The 19874-nt window shown below is 43.1% G+C and overlaps 1 protein-coding gene across 5 annotated transcripts in view; it reads right to left on the reverse strand.

The window, feature by feature from the left end:
* Positions 1-374: 374 nt before the first annotated feature.
* NIN (ninein) overlaps positions 375-19874 on the reverse strand; it is a 112082-nt gene continuing 92582 nt past the window's right edge. For 2 of the 5 annotated variants that reach the window (XM_072116074.1, XM_072116073.1), the window contains exons 28-30: positions 16426-16590; positions 9275-9388; positions 375-2529 (exon numbers count right to left, since the gene is read on the reverse strand). In XM_072116074.1, coding sequence (XP_071972175.1) covers positions 2314-2529; positions 9275-9388; positions 16426-16590 — 495 coding nt within the window. In that variant the 3' untranslated portion in view covers positions 375-2313. Of the gene's footprint in view, positions 2530-9274; positions 9389-13964; positions 14464-16425; positions 16591-17803; positions 17847-19874 lie in introns of those variants that run through there. The other 3 variants (XM_072116078.1, XM_072116075.1, XM_072116076.1) reach the window with 3 other exon arrangements.

The following is a 19874-nucleotide window of genomic DNA, read 5'->3' on the forward strand; positions in this document are numbered from 1 at the left end:
TTTTTACATTGAAGTCTATGAGAGAGTGAAAATCTGCATCAACGTGCGGTTTTCTTGCAGAATTCCCTCAGGATAAAAGAATGGGGGGAAAAATGTATATATCGGATTCTAATTTTCATGTATAAAATAGAGAAGGGTGATATTTATCAGAAGTGTCTGAGATTTGATTGGTTTCCATGTACATCTAGATCAGTTCTGCGATAAATATTTCCATAGACTTCCAGTCAACCATCGTCTTACAGATGAAGCCCCTCAAATGAAAACATAAAACCCCACCCTATACTTCTGTTACAGCCCCATGCCATGGCAGGAAAGCAAAACAAAGGATTCTCACATAATTATGCATAAAAACATGTTTTATTCATCACATAATAGTATTATTTTTCCAAAAATTCCAAATTCTTCATAAAAAAAAACTCCTTAAGTGTCATCAGTGTATGAAATATTTATGAGCGTCAATTACATGATTGCCGTGTTACATCCTCCATTAGGGCACAACTGTGAATCTGTAATTGCTGGTAAAGTGACGTAATCATTTCTTCCATTTGATGGCAGTGAGTAATAAATAAATACATAAAAACATGGGTATCAGAGGCAGTGCCACCATCTGTAAGTGCATTACTCTATTACAATGTATCAGGCTTAAGCTCCACCTACAGCCCATACGCTGTTGGGCACTTTTACATACACCCCTAATAACTTGAGGTCTATTTCAAACATATAGATCAAGATCAGCAGTAGAGAACATGGCAGTTTCCAATTCACAGTTTTAATATTTTTTTTTTTTAATCACTGAACCAAACAATTGTCTGGCAAACACCTACATAAGGTTGTCAGGCAGCTCCTCCCTGGGAACTAGTCTGTCCTCATTTATTAAGGTCTTCAGGTCAATGGTTAGAAAGAATGTACACAAGGGCTAAGGGTGTTCTCAGGTACGAGGATAGTACATTTTCTAGGCTTCTGCATCACCTTGCTTACTTAAAGTACAACTGTAAAGTATAGAAACTTTTGCCTAACTCTGCACTTAGCAAAAATAAGCAATTTTCTAATTTACTCTAGTTAGCTACAGTATCTGCGGCTGTTTAGCAGCTAACAGAGGTTTTATCTTGCCCCTCAGGCTAATCTCAGTTTGCCATGCTGTCTGGTAACCATGGGAAACCGTATAGAACAGCTAGATAAGTCAGCCGGCTTTTAGGAGGGGCTGTAGGACCTTTAGTGATGTCACAAGCGTGTGACTCATCACCTGCTCTAGATCAGCCAATTACAAACATGCTACCCCGTTTTTGGCTTCAGTGCACTGAGCTGATACCACAATCTGGAAAAGCCTACCCAGAACAGGAATGGCTGAATCTGATTTCAAAAGAAATAAATGTTAAATATACCAGGCTGTATCTCAGGATAGGAAGAAGTCAGCAGCATGATACATGTATTGATGGAATTGTTGTCAAAGGCTCTCACCAGCTGTGCTAAAACTTTACAGTTACGCTTTAAGGGTTCCAACCTCCTGCTAATTCTTAAGGCCATTTGGTGACCTTTTTAACCCATATATGCACGTCTCTTTAGAGTTTCTCAAATTCTATTTGATTTAGAAACGACCAACCTAAATTACCACCTTGGTTACCACCTAGGTCATGGGAGGTCTGTGCCTCAGATTTTGATTGGGACACTAACTAATAACAAGAAATGTTGTTTTGGTAAAATGGCAGTGGCTCAACATAAATATGGCAGCTATAATTGACGGGGATAGCTTTAGACTGCATAACAGCCCTTGGGTTTAGTACTGAACCCAAGTACTAAACAAATGATGAAGACAACCAAAGTAACAAGTGATAAGGATAAATATGCTTGTCCTGCAAGCAATGAGAGTAATCCTGATTTACACTAGTGAGATTATTCCAGTCCAGATATAAGGGAACATTCTACTCCAGGAATGTGCCCCAAACCACCATTTCTATACAGAGTTGTATGAATACTTATCAATAGAATGATGGATTGTGGGAGCAAAAAACAGATATGGCAGTCTGCTGTGTCACCCAATTTTCTCTCCTGCGGTGGAATGACATTTTTTTCTTCAAAATATACAGTGCAATGCATAGTATGGATACATTACTCTAACCTGCAAGGGGTCAGCTCAAATCCAAATAAGTACAGCAAAAGGTACCAGTCATCCACAAGTCAGCCAGCACTAGTAATAGGCGTTGTTGAGGATCTGGAACAGATGTGCACTACTCTTTTCTATTGCAGAAGTCTCTTATCTCAATGATGAGTCCTGGAAAGCACATTAAGATCTAAGATTGGAGTGCCGCCTTCGTTTCAAGACCTCCACTGTGTGACGAGCCCCCCACCTAGAGTAGTGGGTGTCAAGTCTCTCACTATTTTACTCAGTCCAGAGATCTTCTCTTCCAGTAAGTAGTTCTTTTTCTCAGAAGTCTGATGCCTCTGCTCACTCATTTCCAAAGCTTTGAGCAGCTGAGAGTTTTCCACATACAAATCTTTAATTTTAGCATCCGCTCTAGAGTTTCTGACGACCTAAAAAGACAAAAAAAAAACATCACCATGCATATTCAGCTCAATAATAAAACAGTACACTGTAAGCTCCCTCTAGTGGTGGCTGCAGGCGGCAGAATTATTTTGAATTTGAAGAGGACCGGACACAAAAGTTCAAAATTATAAAATCTTCGTGTGATCAATGCTATGCCCTGGATCAAATCAGTGTTTGTTTGGGAATTGTGAAATAAATTTTTTCAGGATGTGACAAGGAAAAAAAAAAGGCATTGTTTTCCTTGTTCCATATTTTCCAGAATCCAAAATTTGGAGCATCGATGGCTATACGTCTCCACAGTCTCTGTAAGCAAAAAACTGTTTATCCTCAACCCCAATTAGTTTAAAATTCTACTATAATACCATTTGAGGTTTCAGTACTGAATTTTTTTTGTGTTATAACAGGCATCAAACACAATTATTTCAACCCCATTTTGGCAACGACTAGAAGCTCTCACTGGGGAGTTGTTTGGTAGTGTCATCCCGTTAGACCCCATGCAATATCTCCTCAATATCCCCCCACGCAATTTGAGAAAAAAGTCTTTGCACAGCATCCAAATGCTTGATAGCAAGGGCATGGAAGCAGAGTGCACCCCCGGCAGAATCAGAACCATTCGCTCGGTTGAAAGAGATGTGCTCCCTAGAAAAACTAACGGCCTCCCTCAATAATACAGTTGACGCCTACCAGAAGGTATGGGAACCTTGGAACTTCTTTTGTGTACTCAATGATTTGTAGATGCAGTGGGTCCTCTCCGGGTGTGAATGATACACCACCATTGAACCACTAACAATGCGGCTCAACCCCCCCTCCCCCCACGGGTCCTACCTTACCCAGTGTTTGTAGTGTGTCTTGTCTAATGTGTTATGTCGGTAATTCATCCTTTGAAGCGAATGTTGTAGCATTACTAAAATTAAGGAAATACTGGAGACATATGGCATAATGTAGCAGCTTTATTTAGTTTAAGGTGTAAAGGCACAGATTTACAATGTATCACATTATAAGCATGTCCTCTACTCAAAGCTGTTGTACTTGAATATACATATACCTCTTTTTTACTGCTCTCTACACTGCAAATGCAGAAGAATGTATGACTTCATCAAGCAATGCATGCATTACCCGCTGTTGTATATTGTGTTTTATTCTATGTTTTAAAACATTTTCTTAATAAAAATGTACAGTTTAAAAAAAAAACACACACACAATTATTTCATTGTTTTTAGGACTTAATTTTTTATATATTATTAAGCAGGTCAGAACATTTATCCAGATGCTAAAAATACATTGTTTGTGCTTTCAAATTAAAAAAAAAAGGTCTTTGTATTTTTTTTAATTTTTTTTTAATATTTTTAATTTTTTCTGTGGATATAATTCTTTACTAGGGGATCAGCAATGTATTGGGGGGCACAGGATTAAGAACTTAAACTGACCAAAAATAAATAGTGATTTCAATAATAATAATGTGGTGTAAATGCAGCGTGCCAGAGTGTGGAAGACAGTGAGAGAGATAGAAAAGAGGATGATGCTGGTAGTAGTAGCAAGGTCTGTAGGCTTTTAGACTTCTCTCTACTGTGTGTAAAGGCTTCATAGCTGCAGGGTGAGAGAGGTGCAGTTACCTGTGGGATGCACCACAGCCTTACTCACTGAATTGTCTCGGTCCCAGGTGGATACAAGGGTTTCCACAAAAACGGACTACTCTCTGGCGCCTCCCTGTAATCTCTCTCTCCCTGCTGGGGGCTGTAGAGGTTTTAAGGGGGCTTCACCGATGTTTGTGGCAGTCAGCAGTGTGGACTTGTACACTCACCGGCCACTTTATTAGGTACACCTGTCCAACTGCTCATTAACACTCAATTTCTAATCAGCCAATCACATGGCGGCAACTCAGTGCATTTAGGCATGTAGACATGGTCAAGACAATCTCCTGCAGTTCAAACCGAGCATCAGTATGGGGAAGAAAGGTGATTTGTGGCCTTTGAACGTGGCATGGTTGTTGGTGCCAGAAGGGCTGGTCTGAGTATTTTAGAAACTGCTGATCTAATGGGATTTTCACGCACAACCATCTCTAGGGTTTACAGAGAATGGTCCGAAAAAGAAAAAACATCCAGTGAGCGGCAGCTCTGTGGGCGGAAATGCCTTGTTGATGCCAGAGGAGAATGGGCAGACTGGTTCGAGCTGATAGAAAGGCAACAGTGACTCAAATCGCCACCCGTTACAACCAAGGTAGGCAGAAGAGCATCTCTGAACGCACAGTACGTCGAACTTTGAGGCAGATGGGCTACAGCAGCAGAAGACCACACCGGGTGCCACTCCTTTCAGCTAAGAACAGGAAACTGAGGCTACAATTTGCACAAGCTCATCGAAATTGGACAGTAGAAGATTGGAAAAACGTTGCCTGGTCTGATGAGTCTCGATTTCTGCTGCGACATTCGGATGGTAGGGTCAGAATTTGGCGTCAACAACATGAAAGCATGGATCCATCCTGCCTTGTATCAACGGTTCAGGCTGGTGGTGGTGGTGTCATGGTGTGGCACTCTTTGGGCCACTTGGTACCAATTGAGCATCGTTGCAACACCACAGCCTACCTGAGTATTGTTGCTGACCATGTCCATCCCTTTATGACCACAATGTACCCAACATCTGATGGCTACTTTCAGCAGGATAATGCGCCATGTCATAAAGCTGGAATCATCTCAGACTGGTTTCTTGAACATGACAATGAGTTCACTGTACTCAAATGGCCTCCACAGTCACCAGATCTCAATCCAATAGAGAATCTTTGGGATGTGGTGGAACGGGAGATTCGCATCATGGATGTGCAGCCGACAAATCTGCGGCAACTGTGTGATGCCATCATGTCAATATGGACCAAAATCTCTGAGGAATGCTTCCAGCACTTTGTTGAATCTATGCCACGAAGAATTGAGGCAGTTCTGAAGGCAAAAGGGGGTCCAACCCGTTACTAGCATGGTGTACCTAATAAAGTGGCCGGTGAGTGTAGTTCCCCCTGATACAGCCATCCGACAAGGAGATAGGTGTAACAACTCTTTTACTGATGACTTACAGGCACTTGTACAGTCCAGTTACATATAGATCTTAATATTGGGGGCCTGGAATGAGTTACTGCACTTGTGGATAAAGATAGGTAGGTGGCTTCCTGAAACCCCAGTTTATCATTACGAGTGGGTGGCAGGTCAGCCCTGTAAGTCTTAAAGGGATATTCTTGTCTGGGCATTCACATCCAGTTTTATTAATCTGCCATATAGAAACATTTCTTCAAATAGATGTTTTTTTAAAAAAAATGTTCCCATGTGAAGATAATTTCTCATAAATGAAGCCATGGTGTCCTTAAGAAACGTGATAGCTTCCACGGTTACGACCAATGACCCATGTAATACCCCTTCAAGTATCTAGGCCGAACCAAAAGCTACTACTACTGCGGTTCCTTGTTCTCTTTTTGGCAGTCTGGCCAAAACCAGTTTAAACCAACCTACCAACTGAACAACCATTCCTCCCCTTAAAAATGGAAAATACTAACACTACCTAAAGCAGATCCCACTACAGACTGCGGGTGTCGCCGCTCGTGTGTAGTATAGTCACAATTTAACCCATTCTCTGCCTGCTAATTGCGCGGGTACAGGGAATACATAACACAGTTTGCATAAGAACAGGAGGAGAACTTCTGGACTTTTTATCGTCTCAGTGAGCCTAAACATCATTCAGAAAAAAGGTATAAATTGGTAAATTTACCTTACAAGGCCATGATATGATAGAGGTTCATCAACACACAACCTCATACAAGAGACGACAACAACTGGTGGACAAAAGGGAGTCCCTTTTCTCAATCAATCAATCCTAAATTTTAAAAGGCTGGAATCAGAGTTTCATGGTCAGAACAGGAAGTTGGTGTTGGTTATGTCACACACCCAGTCTGCTGAGGAGCAAGTTCAGAAGATCTACCCCAGCTGCACACCAATCCCACTGACTGCACACATTGCTCTCGACGGGAGTCCTCACATCATGCAAAAATATGTCTAAATGCAGCACCGGTACTGTATTAACCCCTTAACGCTGAAGCCACTTTTCACCTTCCTGACACGACCCATTTTTTCAAATCTGCCCTGTGTCACTATAAGTGGTTATAACTTCGGAACGCTTTAACATATCCAAGTGATTTTAAAATTGTTTTCTCATGACACATCGTACTTCAGGTTATTTGAAAAATTTTGGTGGTATGTTTTGCATTTATTTATGAGAAAATCAGATATTTGGTGAAAATTTGGAAAAATCTTTGATTTTTGAACTTCAAAATGTTCTACTTTTTCCATACATAGTCATAACCGCAAAAAAACGTAATAACTAACATTCACTAAATGTCTAATTTATGTGGACATGGTTTTTTATGCATACTCTTACTTTTGTAGGATGTTATGGGCCTTTGAACGTTAGGTGCGATTTTTCACATTTTCATAAAAAACGCAAAATCCTGCTATTGAGGGACCTGCTCAGTTTTCAAATCACTTTGAGAGACCTAAATAAAAGTAAACCCCATAAATTACCCCATTATAGAAACTACGCCCCTCAACGTACGTGAAACAACTTTTATGAAGTTTGTTAACCCTTTAATTGTTTTACAAGGGTTAAAACAAAATCGGATGCAATTTTGAAAGTAAAATTTTTTAGGCTAAATTAATATGTTTTTCAAAAAATGTACAAATTCTCAGTGGATAAAATACCAAAACGTTCCACAAAATTTGATACCCAATCTCTTCCGTGTATAATAATACCCCATATGTGGTGGTAACCTGCTGTATGGGTACACGCCAGGGCATCGAAGGGAGCTGCGCCATTCAGAGCAGATTATGCATTGTCAATTTTTATTGGCTATACAATCTTTATTTTTTTGGCAATTTGGACATATAAGGGCTTATTTTCTGCGACATGAGATGCACTTTACAAATACTTCATTTTAGTGGGTCATTAGCTTATTGATGAGATTTTATTAACTCTTGAATGTTTGGGTGAAAAGAAAATTGTCAATTTTGGTTTACTTTCTTTTTGTATTTTTTGGGGGTCGTACACTGTACACTAAAAATATTATATTATCTTCATTCTATAGGTCACTACGATTACGGTGATACCTCATTTATATAGTTTTTCATTTATTTTTAAAATTTTACTGGATAAAAACTAATATAGAGGAAATCTCATTTGTTTTTGCATCACCATCTTTTCGGAGACGTAACTTTAATATTTTTTGGCTGACAGAGCTAGTTTAGGGCTTTTTTTTTCTGTGTTAAGTTGTTCTTTTCACTGGTACCATTTTTGCGCACATAACTTTTTTTGATCACTTTTTAGAACATTTTTGTGTAGAGATTTTATGAAAAATGTACATTTTTGGCGTGTTTTTCAGGTTTTGTTTTTACGGCGTTCACCGAGCGGGTCCAATAATGTTTCTGAGTTATTGTACGGATTGTTACGGACGCGGCGATACCAAATATGTGTTTTTTTGCTGCGCATGCTCAGTGTGTTACAGCCGGGTCCTGTCAGAAGGCAGGACCCGGCTACAGGAAGGAGGATCGCGCAGCCCCGGGCACCGGCTGCGATCGGAGCAGCGGACCCCCCCGGTAGGCGCCGCGGGGGGGTCCGATTCTTCTGAAATGCCCCTTGCACGCCTCGGTCAGCGCGACCGCGGCGTGTCAGGGGTTAACACCCGCGATCGTCGAAATCGTTCAGGAGCCGGCGCCAGAAGCATGACGTAATAGTTCTGCATTTTGCGGGAACGCACCTCCCGCGATGCAGTACTATTACGTCAAATGTCGGGAAGGGGTTAATGGTTACAGAGTCAGCACTGCAGTTTGGCCAGCAGACAGGGAGTCCTTGCGTTATATTTCTATATGATGCAAGGACTTCTGTCCTGTGCAATGTGCGTAATCCGAGCGTTGTACCAACAGAAGGGTCCAGTCTGCCTGCCATACTTTAACTCCTGGTAGGCTGGAACGAAAAATAAAAGGACACAAAGGCGCTCATTGGGTAAACACTTGTTGGTTCAAGGGAATCCCATTTTTGGTGACTTAGGTCAGGTTAGTTATGCTCGCACCTCAGTGCATAACTACTCATAGTGTGTCCAGAGATGATGTAACGCTGTAGTGCTCCTACCGATTCCTCCTGGAAGGACCGCATGAGAAAGCTCCACTTTTTTCCCTTTAATCCACTGACATACTTCTAACTACTGTCATTCATGTACGAGAATGGTCAAGGAGGAGTCAAAAGGGTTCAGTTGTTATCCCTTAGCCACATGACGATGATAATCCAATTGATGGGGGATAGCACTATAATTTTACCCCAAAGATAGAGCATCAGGGCAGCTATGCATTCTGCGGCTCTAGTATATGCCTGTGGGACTGCGGAGATAGCTGAGCGCTGACTTGGGCTTTTTTTGCCGCTACTAGAGACACATGCTGAGCATGGTTTCAGCAGTCAGACTACGGATCAGACTTTTAGCCCTTATGTACCGGTACATGGTGGATAACAAAATTGGCCAACCACTTTCAGGACACTTTGGTCATGTAATTTCCTAAAGGTGGTATGGATGTTTTATGTTAAATTTAGTAAATAAGAGCAATAATGTACATCTACAAAGTATTACAGGTATATAGAAGACAAGGGCCATCACAGTTACATAGCTGGCCAACCATGGACTGGGCCACCCTCTACATGGCTGACTGAAATACTTACTTGTTCTTTAAGTTGATTCACTTTTTCCTGTAGTAGCATCTTTACAATTCTTAGTTTCTGTTCCACTTCCAGCATTCGGATCTCCATTTTTCTCAGCAACTGTTCTGGTTCACTCTAAGAAAAATACAATGTGATAAGGATCAATACTGTCCCGGGTATGGAGCTCTCTGTACTTGGCCTTTAGGCATATTGTGGTTTGGGTTTTTCTACTGTAATCTGATAAGCGAGTGTTTATGATAAGTGAGCGATCACTCCGATCCATATTAGTCTGCTATATCAGATTCATTGCATGCGTTCTTATTCATTTAATAAGTTCTGAGGATCTTGCTAAAGCTACAAATATATTGGTCTTATCCACCCTAAGGTGTATGGCTTCAGAAAGTAAAGATTCAATAGAACTTTAACTATTGTAATTGTCTTTTCCCCGTTCATGATATCCCTAGTTCCCCCTGCACATACATATTCAGCAATTATTACCTTATTTAGATGTTACTTTCCATCTGAAAATTCCTAGGACTCATCTTGTCAGGTCATGTGATCTCATTGTGACCTGCTCAGAGTTACATGGATTTGTGTGTTCAACCAGCAGGAGTAAATCTAAACTCGGTGCTGCCTGACATGAACTATAGAAAGGGGCCTCATTCACACCCATCCCATGGTAACACTTCTCTATTTTACTTATATGAGTTTTCCAAGTTGAGCAATTGCAACAACAAATCCCTGTTTAGAGCTATAGTCACTGATATAACAGACAAAGCATGAGCCCTTCTTTCTGTGCTCACTGTTATTGCAGGGGGAGATACTATTTATACAGCTACTAGGGATAGTAGGTAATCAAGAACTACATTTCAAATGGTAAAACAGCCACAGTCCTTCAAGCTGTGAATCCTCCTTCCTCATGGTGCATGGTGGAAGCCAAATGCACCAAGCAAAAACTATGGAATAGTAGAAACTCTGGCACTACACAAGAAGTCTTTGGATAAAAATATTGTCTTTATTTCAGCTATAGCTTCCATACAGCATACATAGTGAATAGATTCAGATCAACACGCGTCGATGATTGGGCATGATTAAGACGCCCCGGTCGCCGATGTGCTGTATGGACTCTATATCTTAAATAAAAGATTAGGTTGCCTCTGTGACCTGCAGATAAAGTATCCTGTAGACCCCGGGCTGGTACCCAAATACTAATATGTACCCAATGTACTCTGCACCTCCTTGTTCTCATGGTTCACACTATTTTTAAGCAGCAGTTCCCAGCCGACTGCCACCCCTTATGCTACCCCTCCTTCCCTTAGAGCTGTTGGTGCTGCACGAGACAAGAAGCTTCATGTGTCTTACAATAAATGCACCCCCGCTGACCAAAGGTCTAAATCGCAGGCCCAATGTAGACTCCTGACTATAGACTTATGATCTCATACATAATGCATAAGTACCGTATATACTCGTGTATAAGCAGAGTTTTTCAGCACAAAAAATGTGCTGAAAAACCTCACCTCGGCTTATATAAGAGTCAATGAAAAAATAAAAAACTTAATACTCACCCTCCGGTGTCCGTATCCTTAGCGCGGCTCCCGATCTTCGGCACGGCTCTTGATGTGATTGCCATTGGCTCCTTTTCTCTCTTCTTTCTTCTCTAGCTAGCATAGTCGCGTCCATGCGATCTGCCGGCGCGCGCACGCTGATGACGACACTGCTGCGCGCCTGCCGGCAGGTCGCATGGACACGAATCTGCTGCCTAGAGAAGAAAGAAGACTGAAGCCGCCACTGGGGATCGAGAGCCGCGCCGAGGATTGGGGGAGGGTATTAAGGTTTTTATTTTTTTTTATGCGCTTGGCAGGGGGCTGGCTGTATACTACATCGGGGGGGTGGGGTGGGGGCAGGCTGGCTGTATACTACATGGGGGGGGGCATGCTGGCTGTATACTACATGGGGGGGGGCATGCTGGCTGTATACTACATGGGGGGGGGGCATGCTGGCTGTATACTACATGGGGGGGGCATGCTGGCTGTATACTACATGGGGGGGGGCATGCTGGCTGTATACTACATCGGGGGGGGGGGGCAGGCTGGCTGTATACTACATCGGGGGGGGGGGGGCAGGCTGGCTGTATACTACATCGGGGGGGGGGGGGCAGGCTGGCTGTATACTACATCGGGGGGGGGGGAGCAGGCTGGCTGTATACTACATCGGGGGGGGGAGCAGGCTGGCTGTATACTACATCGGGGGGGGGGAGCAGGCTGGCTGTATACTACATCGGGGGGGGGGAGCAGGCTGGCTGTATACTACATCGGGGGGGGGGGAGCAGGCTGGCTGTATACTACATCGGGGGGGGGGCAGGCTGGCTGTATACTACATCGGGGGGGGGGGGCAGGCTGGCTGTATACTACATCGGGGGGGGGGCAGGCTGGCTGTATACTACATTGGGGGGGGGCAGGCTGGCTGTATACTACATCGGGGGGGGGGGCAGGCTGTATACTACATCGGGGGGGGGGGGCAGGCTGGCTGTATACTACATCGGGGGGGGGCAGGCTGGCTGTATACTACATTGGGGGGGGGGCAGGCTGGCTGTATACTACATCGGGGGGGGGGGGGCAGGCTGGCTGTATACTACATCGGGGGGGGGCAGGCTGGCTGTAGACTACATCGGGGGGGGTCAGGCTGGCTGAATACTACATTGGGGGGGGGGGCAGGCTGGCTGTATACTACATCGGGGGGGAGGCAGGCTGGCTGTATACTACATTGGGGGGGAGGCAGGCTGGCTGTATACTACATTGGGGGGGGGCAGGCTGGCTGTATACTACATTGGGGGGGGCAGGCTGGCTGTATACTACATCGCGGGGGGGGAAGGTTGGCTATATACTACATCGGGGGGGAGGGGGGAGCAGGCTGGCTGTATACTACATCGGGGGGGAGCAGGCTGGCTGTATACTACATCGGGGGGGGGCAGGCTGGCTGTATACTACATCGGGGGGGGGCAGGCTGGCTGTATACTACATCGGGGGGGGGGCAGGCTGGCTGTATACTACATCGGGGGGGGGGCAGGCTGGCTGTATACTACATCGGGGGGGGGGGGCAGGCTGGCTGTATACTACATCGGGGGGGGCAGGCTGGCTGTAGACTACATCGGGGGGGGCAGGCTGGCTGTATACTATATCGGGGGGGGGGGGCAGGCTGGCTGTATACTACATTGGGGGGGGGGGCAGGCTGGCTGTATACTACATTGGGGGGGGGGGCAGGCTGGCTGTATACTACATTGGGCGGGGGGCAGGCTGGCTGTATACTACATTGGGGGGGGCAGGCTGGCTGTATACTACATTGGGGGGGGGGCAGGCTGGCTGTATACTACATCGGGGCGGGGGGCAGGCTGGCTGTATACTACATCGCGGGGGGGGGAAGGTTGGCTATATACTACATCGGGGGGGGGAGCAGGCTGGCTGTATACTACATCGGGGGGGAGCAGGCTGGCTGTATACTACATGGGGGGGGGGCAGGCTGGCTGTATACTACATCGGGGGGGGGGCAGGCTGGCTGTATACTGCATGGGGGCAGGCTAGCTGTATACTACATGGGAGCTTGCCAGCTGTATACTACACCCTCGGCTTATACTCAAGTCAATAGGTTTTCCCAGTTTTTGGTGGTAAGATTAGGGGTCTTGGTTTATACTCGGGTCAGCTTATACTCGAGTATATACAGTAATTATTACATAGGCAGAGATGGTGCATTTTCTAGCTGCCCATGTGATACTCTCCTGAAATCTAAAAATAACAATGGTGTCTGATGAGGATGGATGGCAGGGTGAAAGGCTAATAAAATTACAGTTTTATCATTTACACTGCAAAAACTAAGGAATCGAGGATTGGAAACAATGTGTTTTTTCCTGGAGTGCCACTTTAAGCATGCTGAAGTGAGGCTGCAGGGGAGGTTGTGGCCCTCAACTTAGAGAGCCTTTACATTATAGGCCAGACACCCTTCAGGTCAGGTTTAGTGGTGACATCATTCATCCACGCTATGATTGCATTATTCAGTAAGTAATGATGTGGTGGTATTATTCAGTGACAACAGCATGGCCTGGGGGCAATAGTCAGCACGGTGTTCTAGTAGCAGTCACCACAGTGGTATTTTAGGATGTATGTTTTATAACAGTTTTACCTGGAATGCTTCACACTAAAAAGGAAAAAAAACAATAGAAAAACATCTCTGTAATTAAAAGAATTTTATTTCCCAGCATCAAAACATCTGCTTTTTTCTTCCAAAAGTATCTTACAAATTTTGACAAATTTCCAGTATAAAGAGGCTGATAAATCTGCAAGTGCCGCATATAAAATGTCATTTCCCAAGTCAAAAAAAGTTACAAAAGGAGGAAGAAAATATAAATATATCAAGTGGACGAAAACCAAATCTAATAAATAGTATAAATACATAAAACTTTACACAAAACAGCTGATTTTTTTTTTAAATAAGGTATTTTACACACATTATTTCTACAGTAGTAATTACAAAGGTTTGAAGCAAATCTAAAGAAAAAAACTCTTCAACCCCCCAAAAAAAGAAAAAGTCACCAAAAATTAAGCCCTTTTTGGTCAAGTTGTTAAAAGGTTAGTAGTTACTATTGCTATAGCTGCCAGGATGGTATCCCTGGAGCGTCAAGTACATAATATAACTAAGCTAGTCTTCCCTCCAGCAGTCCAAGATGTGATGGTCACCCAGAATGTCTTGTTAGGCTGAATGGAGATTTAACAACTTCACTTTTGTTTTTAGGTGATTTTTCTTTTTTTTTTTTGGAGGGCGTGGAGTTTCACTTTCTGGAGGCAGCCATTGTGTGACATGAGAACACCGACTCATCTGGTCACTGAACTGCTCGATATTGAGGGAAGAAGAGCTACGGGAAAGTGCAAAGTCCTCAATGAGATGCCCAGTGATCAGATGAGGAGGCTTCTCCCACACAATGGTCTACTGCCATAGCTTTGTGCAGGAGGTCGGTGCATTTTAATACTGCAAAGGTTAAAAAGGAAGGAAGAGTCAAGCAGCTGGGCGCCATGCCCTCACTAAGGTCTTTCTCAGCTTATGCCAGTGGTGTGTTAGGATAGGTTAACGTTAGGTGCTTGTTAGAAGAAGACACATTCTCAGAGGCGGCCAATCCGTCTGTAAGAGTCTGCATGCAGCGCCCGTTGCTCCAGAAGCAAGGCCTACGGGAGAAAGGTCATTGGTACTTTCACCCCAGTTTTACTTCACAGTAAGTATGCAAACACATAAAAGTAATATTCACTTCCATCACCGGGGACCCTCACAGAGGTGAAGAGGTCTCTGGGGACAAGAGTGCACAAGTCATGCAAAGCAAGGTCATATTCTACAGTAGATGTCAACTTCCAAAAGGGTTAATTACATTCAGCACAAACAACAGAAAAGCCTCCATAGCCCAAGTGTGATGTATGATCTGCCCAAGTTTGTGTTGCATGTGCTCATAATAGGATTGCCATCCTTAAGGGACATCTGTCAGCTCAAAAAAAGAGGAGTAGCTACACATATTGATGAAAAACTGTCCCTAGTCGTCTTCCATTTATTGTGAAAATCCTAGCTTCAGCACAACCTACCGGATAAGCTCTGCCACACTGTGGCACTTGGCGATCCCATCCCCGGCCACATCTGCCAGTGGTCTGGCGTTTTTATAAGGGGGCGGCCAAGGGATTCCCCTCTCTTCTGTCTCTGTCCCTCCCACGCTAGATACTGGCGGTGAATGTAGCGTGTTCCGGGTTTGATGCTGCAGTCACCACCCCCTGGAAAGCCCGCTCATGAATAAGCCGGACCACTGGAAAATATGGCCGGCAATCGGATGGCTAAGTGCCAGTGTGGCAGAGCTTATTGGTATATTGCGCTGCAGCTATGATTTGGACGATAAATGGAAGATGGCTAGGGACAGTTTTTCATTAGTATGTGCAGCTACTCCTTTTTTGGAGCTGACAGATGTCTTTTAAGGTTTTATCCTCTGGCCTCACCATGTCTGGTGCGATCATCCAATATAAGGGAGTTGAGCGTGAGGGATGTGCTTGGCCACATTTACCTCCAATTTACAGTATACCTTGTTTTGTAAAAATCTGGTGAAAATCCCCTTTAAGCAAGTTAGGAAACCTTTGGAAGTGGACAACATCAGTAGTTATATTCATAAAACATAAGAAAGCAAAGGTTAAACACAAAAGCTACAGAAAAAAAACATGACACAGAAGAGCAACTACAACTAAAGCAACTACAACTAAAGCATGTGCATTTAATACAGCAATCAGTTTATGGAGATGTGTAGAAATAGCCCACTTCTTTGGGTTAATCTGTGTGCTGAACATACATATAGGGCTGTAAGGGCACTTCTGTTTTAGGTATATAAAAGCCGAGAGCAATTAGAGAGTCTTTGCACTACTGTACAATCTATGTGATGCCCCCTTTTGGTAATACTTGACACATATTAAAGGGGACCTCTCTCTGTCCAAGCAGCATAGCTCGGTTGGCGTACAATGTGAAGGGTAGAACAACAAAACCCTTGACCCAGATTAGGGTATTTTTATAGTGGTCAATGGAAAGCAATGAGAACCTTTTGCCTGGGTGCAAGAAATCCTCTCCAGATTTGGTCCCCAGATATTTTACCAACACAGAGAGGAGATTTCACAAAACAGAATGTACAGGCTGCCATGTACAACTTTTTTTTATTGTGGAAAAGAAAATGAGAGTAAAATACATTAAACGAGATAGAGCATAACAAAATCTATAGGACATACAAGGATTAGAACAAGGAATCTGCCATGTATGGAGGGGGTGGGATAATCTGTTATACACCTTTCTAAACATAGAATAACCTTACAAATAATTTAAATTTGGAATGAAGAGTAATTGAAAAATTGCAGATTACTTGTTTCAATCAGCAAGGAAGTCACTACAAGAAGCACATAGACTACTACAAGTTTGGTCATGGGGTGATGGGTACCAGAGTGACTTATAAGGCAATTTACAGTCTTAGATGGATGAAATGCACCAATGTAGTCTGATTGCATGCCATGATGGAATGAACCGACATCTATAGGAGCTGGCATAACCAGAGAAAGGATGCTCTGCATTGTATGTATTCCACATCCAATACATAAATGGGGAGGGAGCGCACTAACCTGTGGAGAGGTGTTGTCAGTGCTGCGGTTATCTGCTGCTGCCGGATGCTGTTGGCTTCGCCGGTCCATCTGGTGCTGCAGGTATGGTTCCCGTGGTATGGTGGCACAAGCTTGCTGCTGGAGAGGAGAGTGGCTATGGCTCGCACTGGAAGAAGAGTGCAGCATCTGTATAGGGAATATCTCACAGGTTAGACACTAGATGACTACATTGCATTTCTTCTGGCTTGTCAGTTTTCATAACAGTCCCATGTCAGAAAGTTCCCAATACCAACGACACAAGAAAATGCACACTGACCACACATGCAGAGCTGACACAACATTGCTCAAAGTCATGCAATATACTTTGTAACAATATGGCATTTTAAAGATCAATACATGGAAAATAAAATGGTATGAGAAGCGATGAACTGTCCATGGGGTGCGTGTATGGAAAAGACCACTTATAGACACTAAGGAATTGTTAAATTCAAGTAAAAATCCTCGGTTTACTGATCCTGCAATAACATTTAGTAACTCATTTGACCTGAAAGCCTCTCAGCTTCTTGATGCAGAATTCCCATAATGCATTGCATTCATCAGTAAAACAGACAATTTTTTCTAAAATTCAGGTTTGCTTATGAATAATAATGGAACTTCAGAAAGACTACATCTGAAACATTTTCTATAAAGAAGAATCTGGGACACCCAAGTTTAGGATGTAGGCGGCCAGTTTGACTTTGGGTATGGTAATGTTTCTTCCTGTGTACAATCAAAGAAAAATGAACCTTGCACAGCAAAGTGTAATGCCAAGTAAAAGTAATGGTCGACACACTCAAAACAAGTAATCAAAAAGCCAGAAAAAGCAGTGTGTCACTGACATAATGGGTTCAGAAAAACATAACAAATTTTATTTGTATCAAACACTGAACACAAACACATATCTAAAATCAATTAAAATTGTACCGAAGTACATACAATTATCTACCATGTTGTGCACTGTAGTTGGTGCAGAAACAAGACACCTCCTGAATGGGCAAAATATACCCAAGCCACCCCTAAGTATTGAAAAAACAGGTATAAAGTGCAAATGCATATATCAAGCTGCCATAAAGGTAAATGCTAGGTAAATGGATGCCTACAATGCAATCATAGTATACATTCAATACAGGTAATGGAGGCAAACCCTAGTGCAAAATACAGATAACCTGGCAATAAGCCAGTAAAATAGCAGCATACAAACGGGGTGGTAAAGTGGTCAGGAGGTGGAGGGCTCCCAATGTTTCTTCCTGTGTACATGTACACAGTCATGAAATAATGAATGTGTTCTATACAGGATGGGATATAAATACTGAATGGCCACTGTCATGCAATGATGAACACTCAGCACTCAGAACTTTACCATAAAAATCTGAACTGCACCCATCTCTGAGATTTCCTGAGGTCTAAACGCAAGGTAATGCACAAAACAGGGAAAGGAAAAAAGAATGACAATAGTACATTTTTCAGTTTTTCTGTCAAATGTTTGAACAAAGATCAATCTAAAATATGGATCTGATGGGCTCTGAAAGCTACACTCAATAAAAATGCTGCTACATAAAGTAATTAGGGCCCTCACTCCTATTGTTCCATATGACTAAGTTTTTACTCTGTAATGTATTATTTATTTTATCCCCCCCCCCAAAAAAAAAAAAAAAGAAAAAGAAAAAAAAACTGTGCAGCACTACAGAATATGATGGTTCAGTATAAAGATTACGATTTTTATTATAATAAATGTAGGTCTTGAATAGGGGAGCCCAAGCCAATCTCTTTTAAAAGAGCATAAACTATTCATGATTCACATCTTTTATCAACGCGTGACCTCAAAGGTCTCACTATGAAGGAGAGTTCAAGTCCTAACCAGCTCAACATCTGCAAATAGTTTGTATGTTCTCTCTGTGTTTGCGAGAGTTTTCTATGGTTTTCTCCCACACTCCAAAACATACTGGTAGGTTGATTAGATTGTGAGCCCCATGGGGACAGGGACTGATTTGGCAAGCTCTGTGCAGCGCTACGTAATCTGTAGGCGCTATATAAATAAAAAATTATTACTAAGGACTTAGTCCTCATATTCTATATAGATAATCCACTGTGTAACAATGCATCGAAACTCAACACTTACTACTGGGTGAGTGAACATACATGAGAACACTATGTAACCATCTTAATCTCCATGGACACCTAAACATTGATCAAGTAAAACTGGTCCCATTGGTCAAAGTTGGGATCCAAAGTTACCCGTATACATTTTTTATACGACATTGTTGTCCCATTACTTGACTTGTGGATTTATAGATCTTTGATAACTAAAAGCACGGGTGTCATCCGGCCTGGCTCTCGTTTCCTGCCCCTATGTTGAGCTCATCAGGAACGCAGCATAGGGGCAGGGTAACTACCATACTTACCTTTCTTCGCTCCCCAGAAGCAGCAGCTGTCTTCTTCTTTTCTCCAGTGTGCGCCAGCTGTACACACAACTGGAGTGTACCCGTGATGTAATGATCATCACGTGTGCCAGCTTCAGGGTCGGCGTATTCAGTGGGTGCACCCTGGAGCCAAGAAAATGACAGCAACCGCTTTTTGGGAACAAGGAAACACAAGTAAATGTTTTTTTTTTTTTTACAACAGTGAGAGAGGGAAGGGCACTGGGAGCACAGTGGCTAATGGGGGCATTGGGGGAACACTGAAGATGCTGAGAGTACTAAGGGAGTACTGTAGCTACTGGGGGGACACATTAGGGGAACTGTGGCAGCTGGAGGGACACAGTAGGGGCAAGTTGGCTGCTGGGGGTGAACCGTGAGGGAACTCTGATTATTTGTCGCTGTGGGGTACATACCCATACATAAGCCATGCCGGTTTCTCAGGTTATTGTTATTTAACACTATGTTCAGCATTGTGGCTGCTTTCAAAGAGCTGATCATATCATTGTTTGAATATAACTACTAAACAGCTCAAGTATATACACTTACACGGTAATAAAAGGACAGTCGGCCCCTATACGGCAACCACGAAGCTGATGTGGCCCCCCTGACTGTCAGCGCTTTTGACCATATAAAGCTGAGTGTGGAGTATATATAATTATATCACAGCACTATGTATACAGGTAAGATCAAAAATGTATTCGGTACACCGTGTTTTTATAGTCCATTTTATTTTCGTGTTACTATATACATTTCTGATCTCTCTGGTCTACAGAGTGCCGTGCTATAATTATATATCCTATTGTTATCACTTTTTATGTTTTTATACCAAAGCCAGCACAGAGCACATATATTCAAAATTTTCCATGAAAAATGCCCCTACCAATATTAATAGTGTTAGGTATTGGCACTGGAGATCTGTGTAACCATACCTGTGTGTGCTTTAGTAGCAGCAGGACTATGAAAATGCTTTTTTTTTTCCAGGATTGTAGCTGGATTCTGATGCACTCTGGTGCA

This window comes from Engystomops pustulosus, chromosome 7, assembly GCF_040894005.1.
Source record: "Engystomops pustulosus chromosome 7, aEngPut4.maternal, whole genome shotgun sequence".
Lineage (NCBI taxonomy): Eukaryota > Metazoa > Chordata > Amphibia > Anura > Leptodactylidae > Engystomops > Engystomops pustulosus.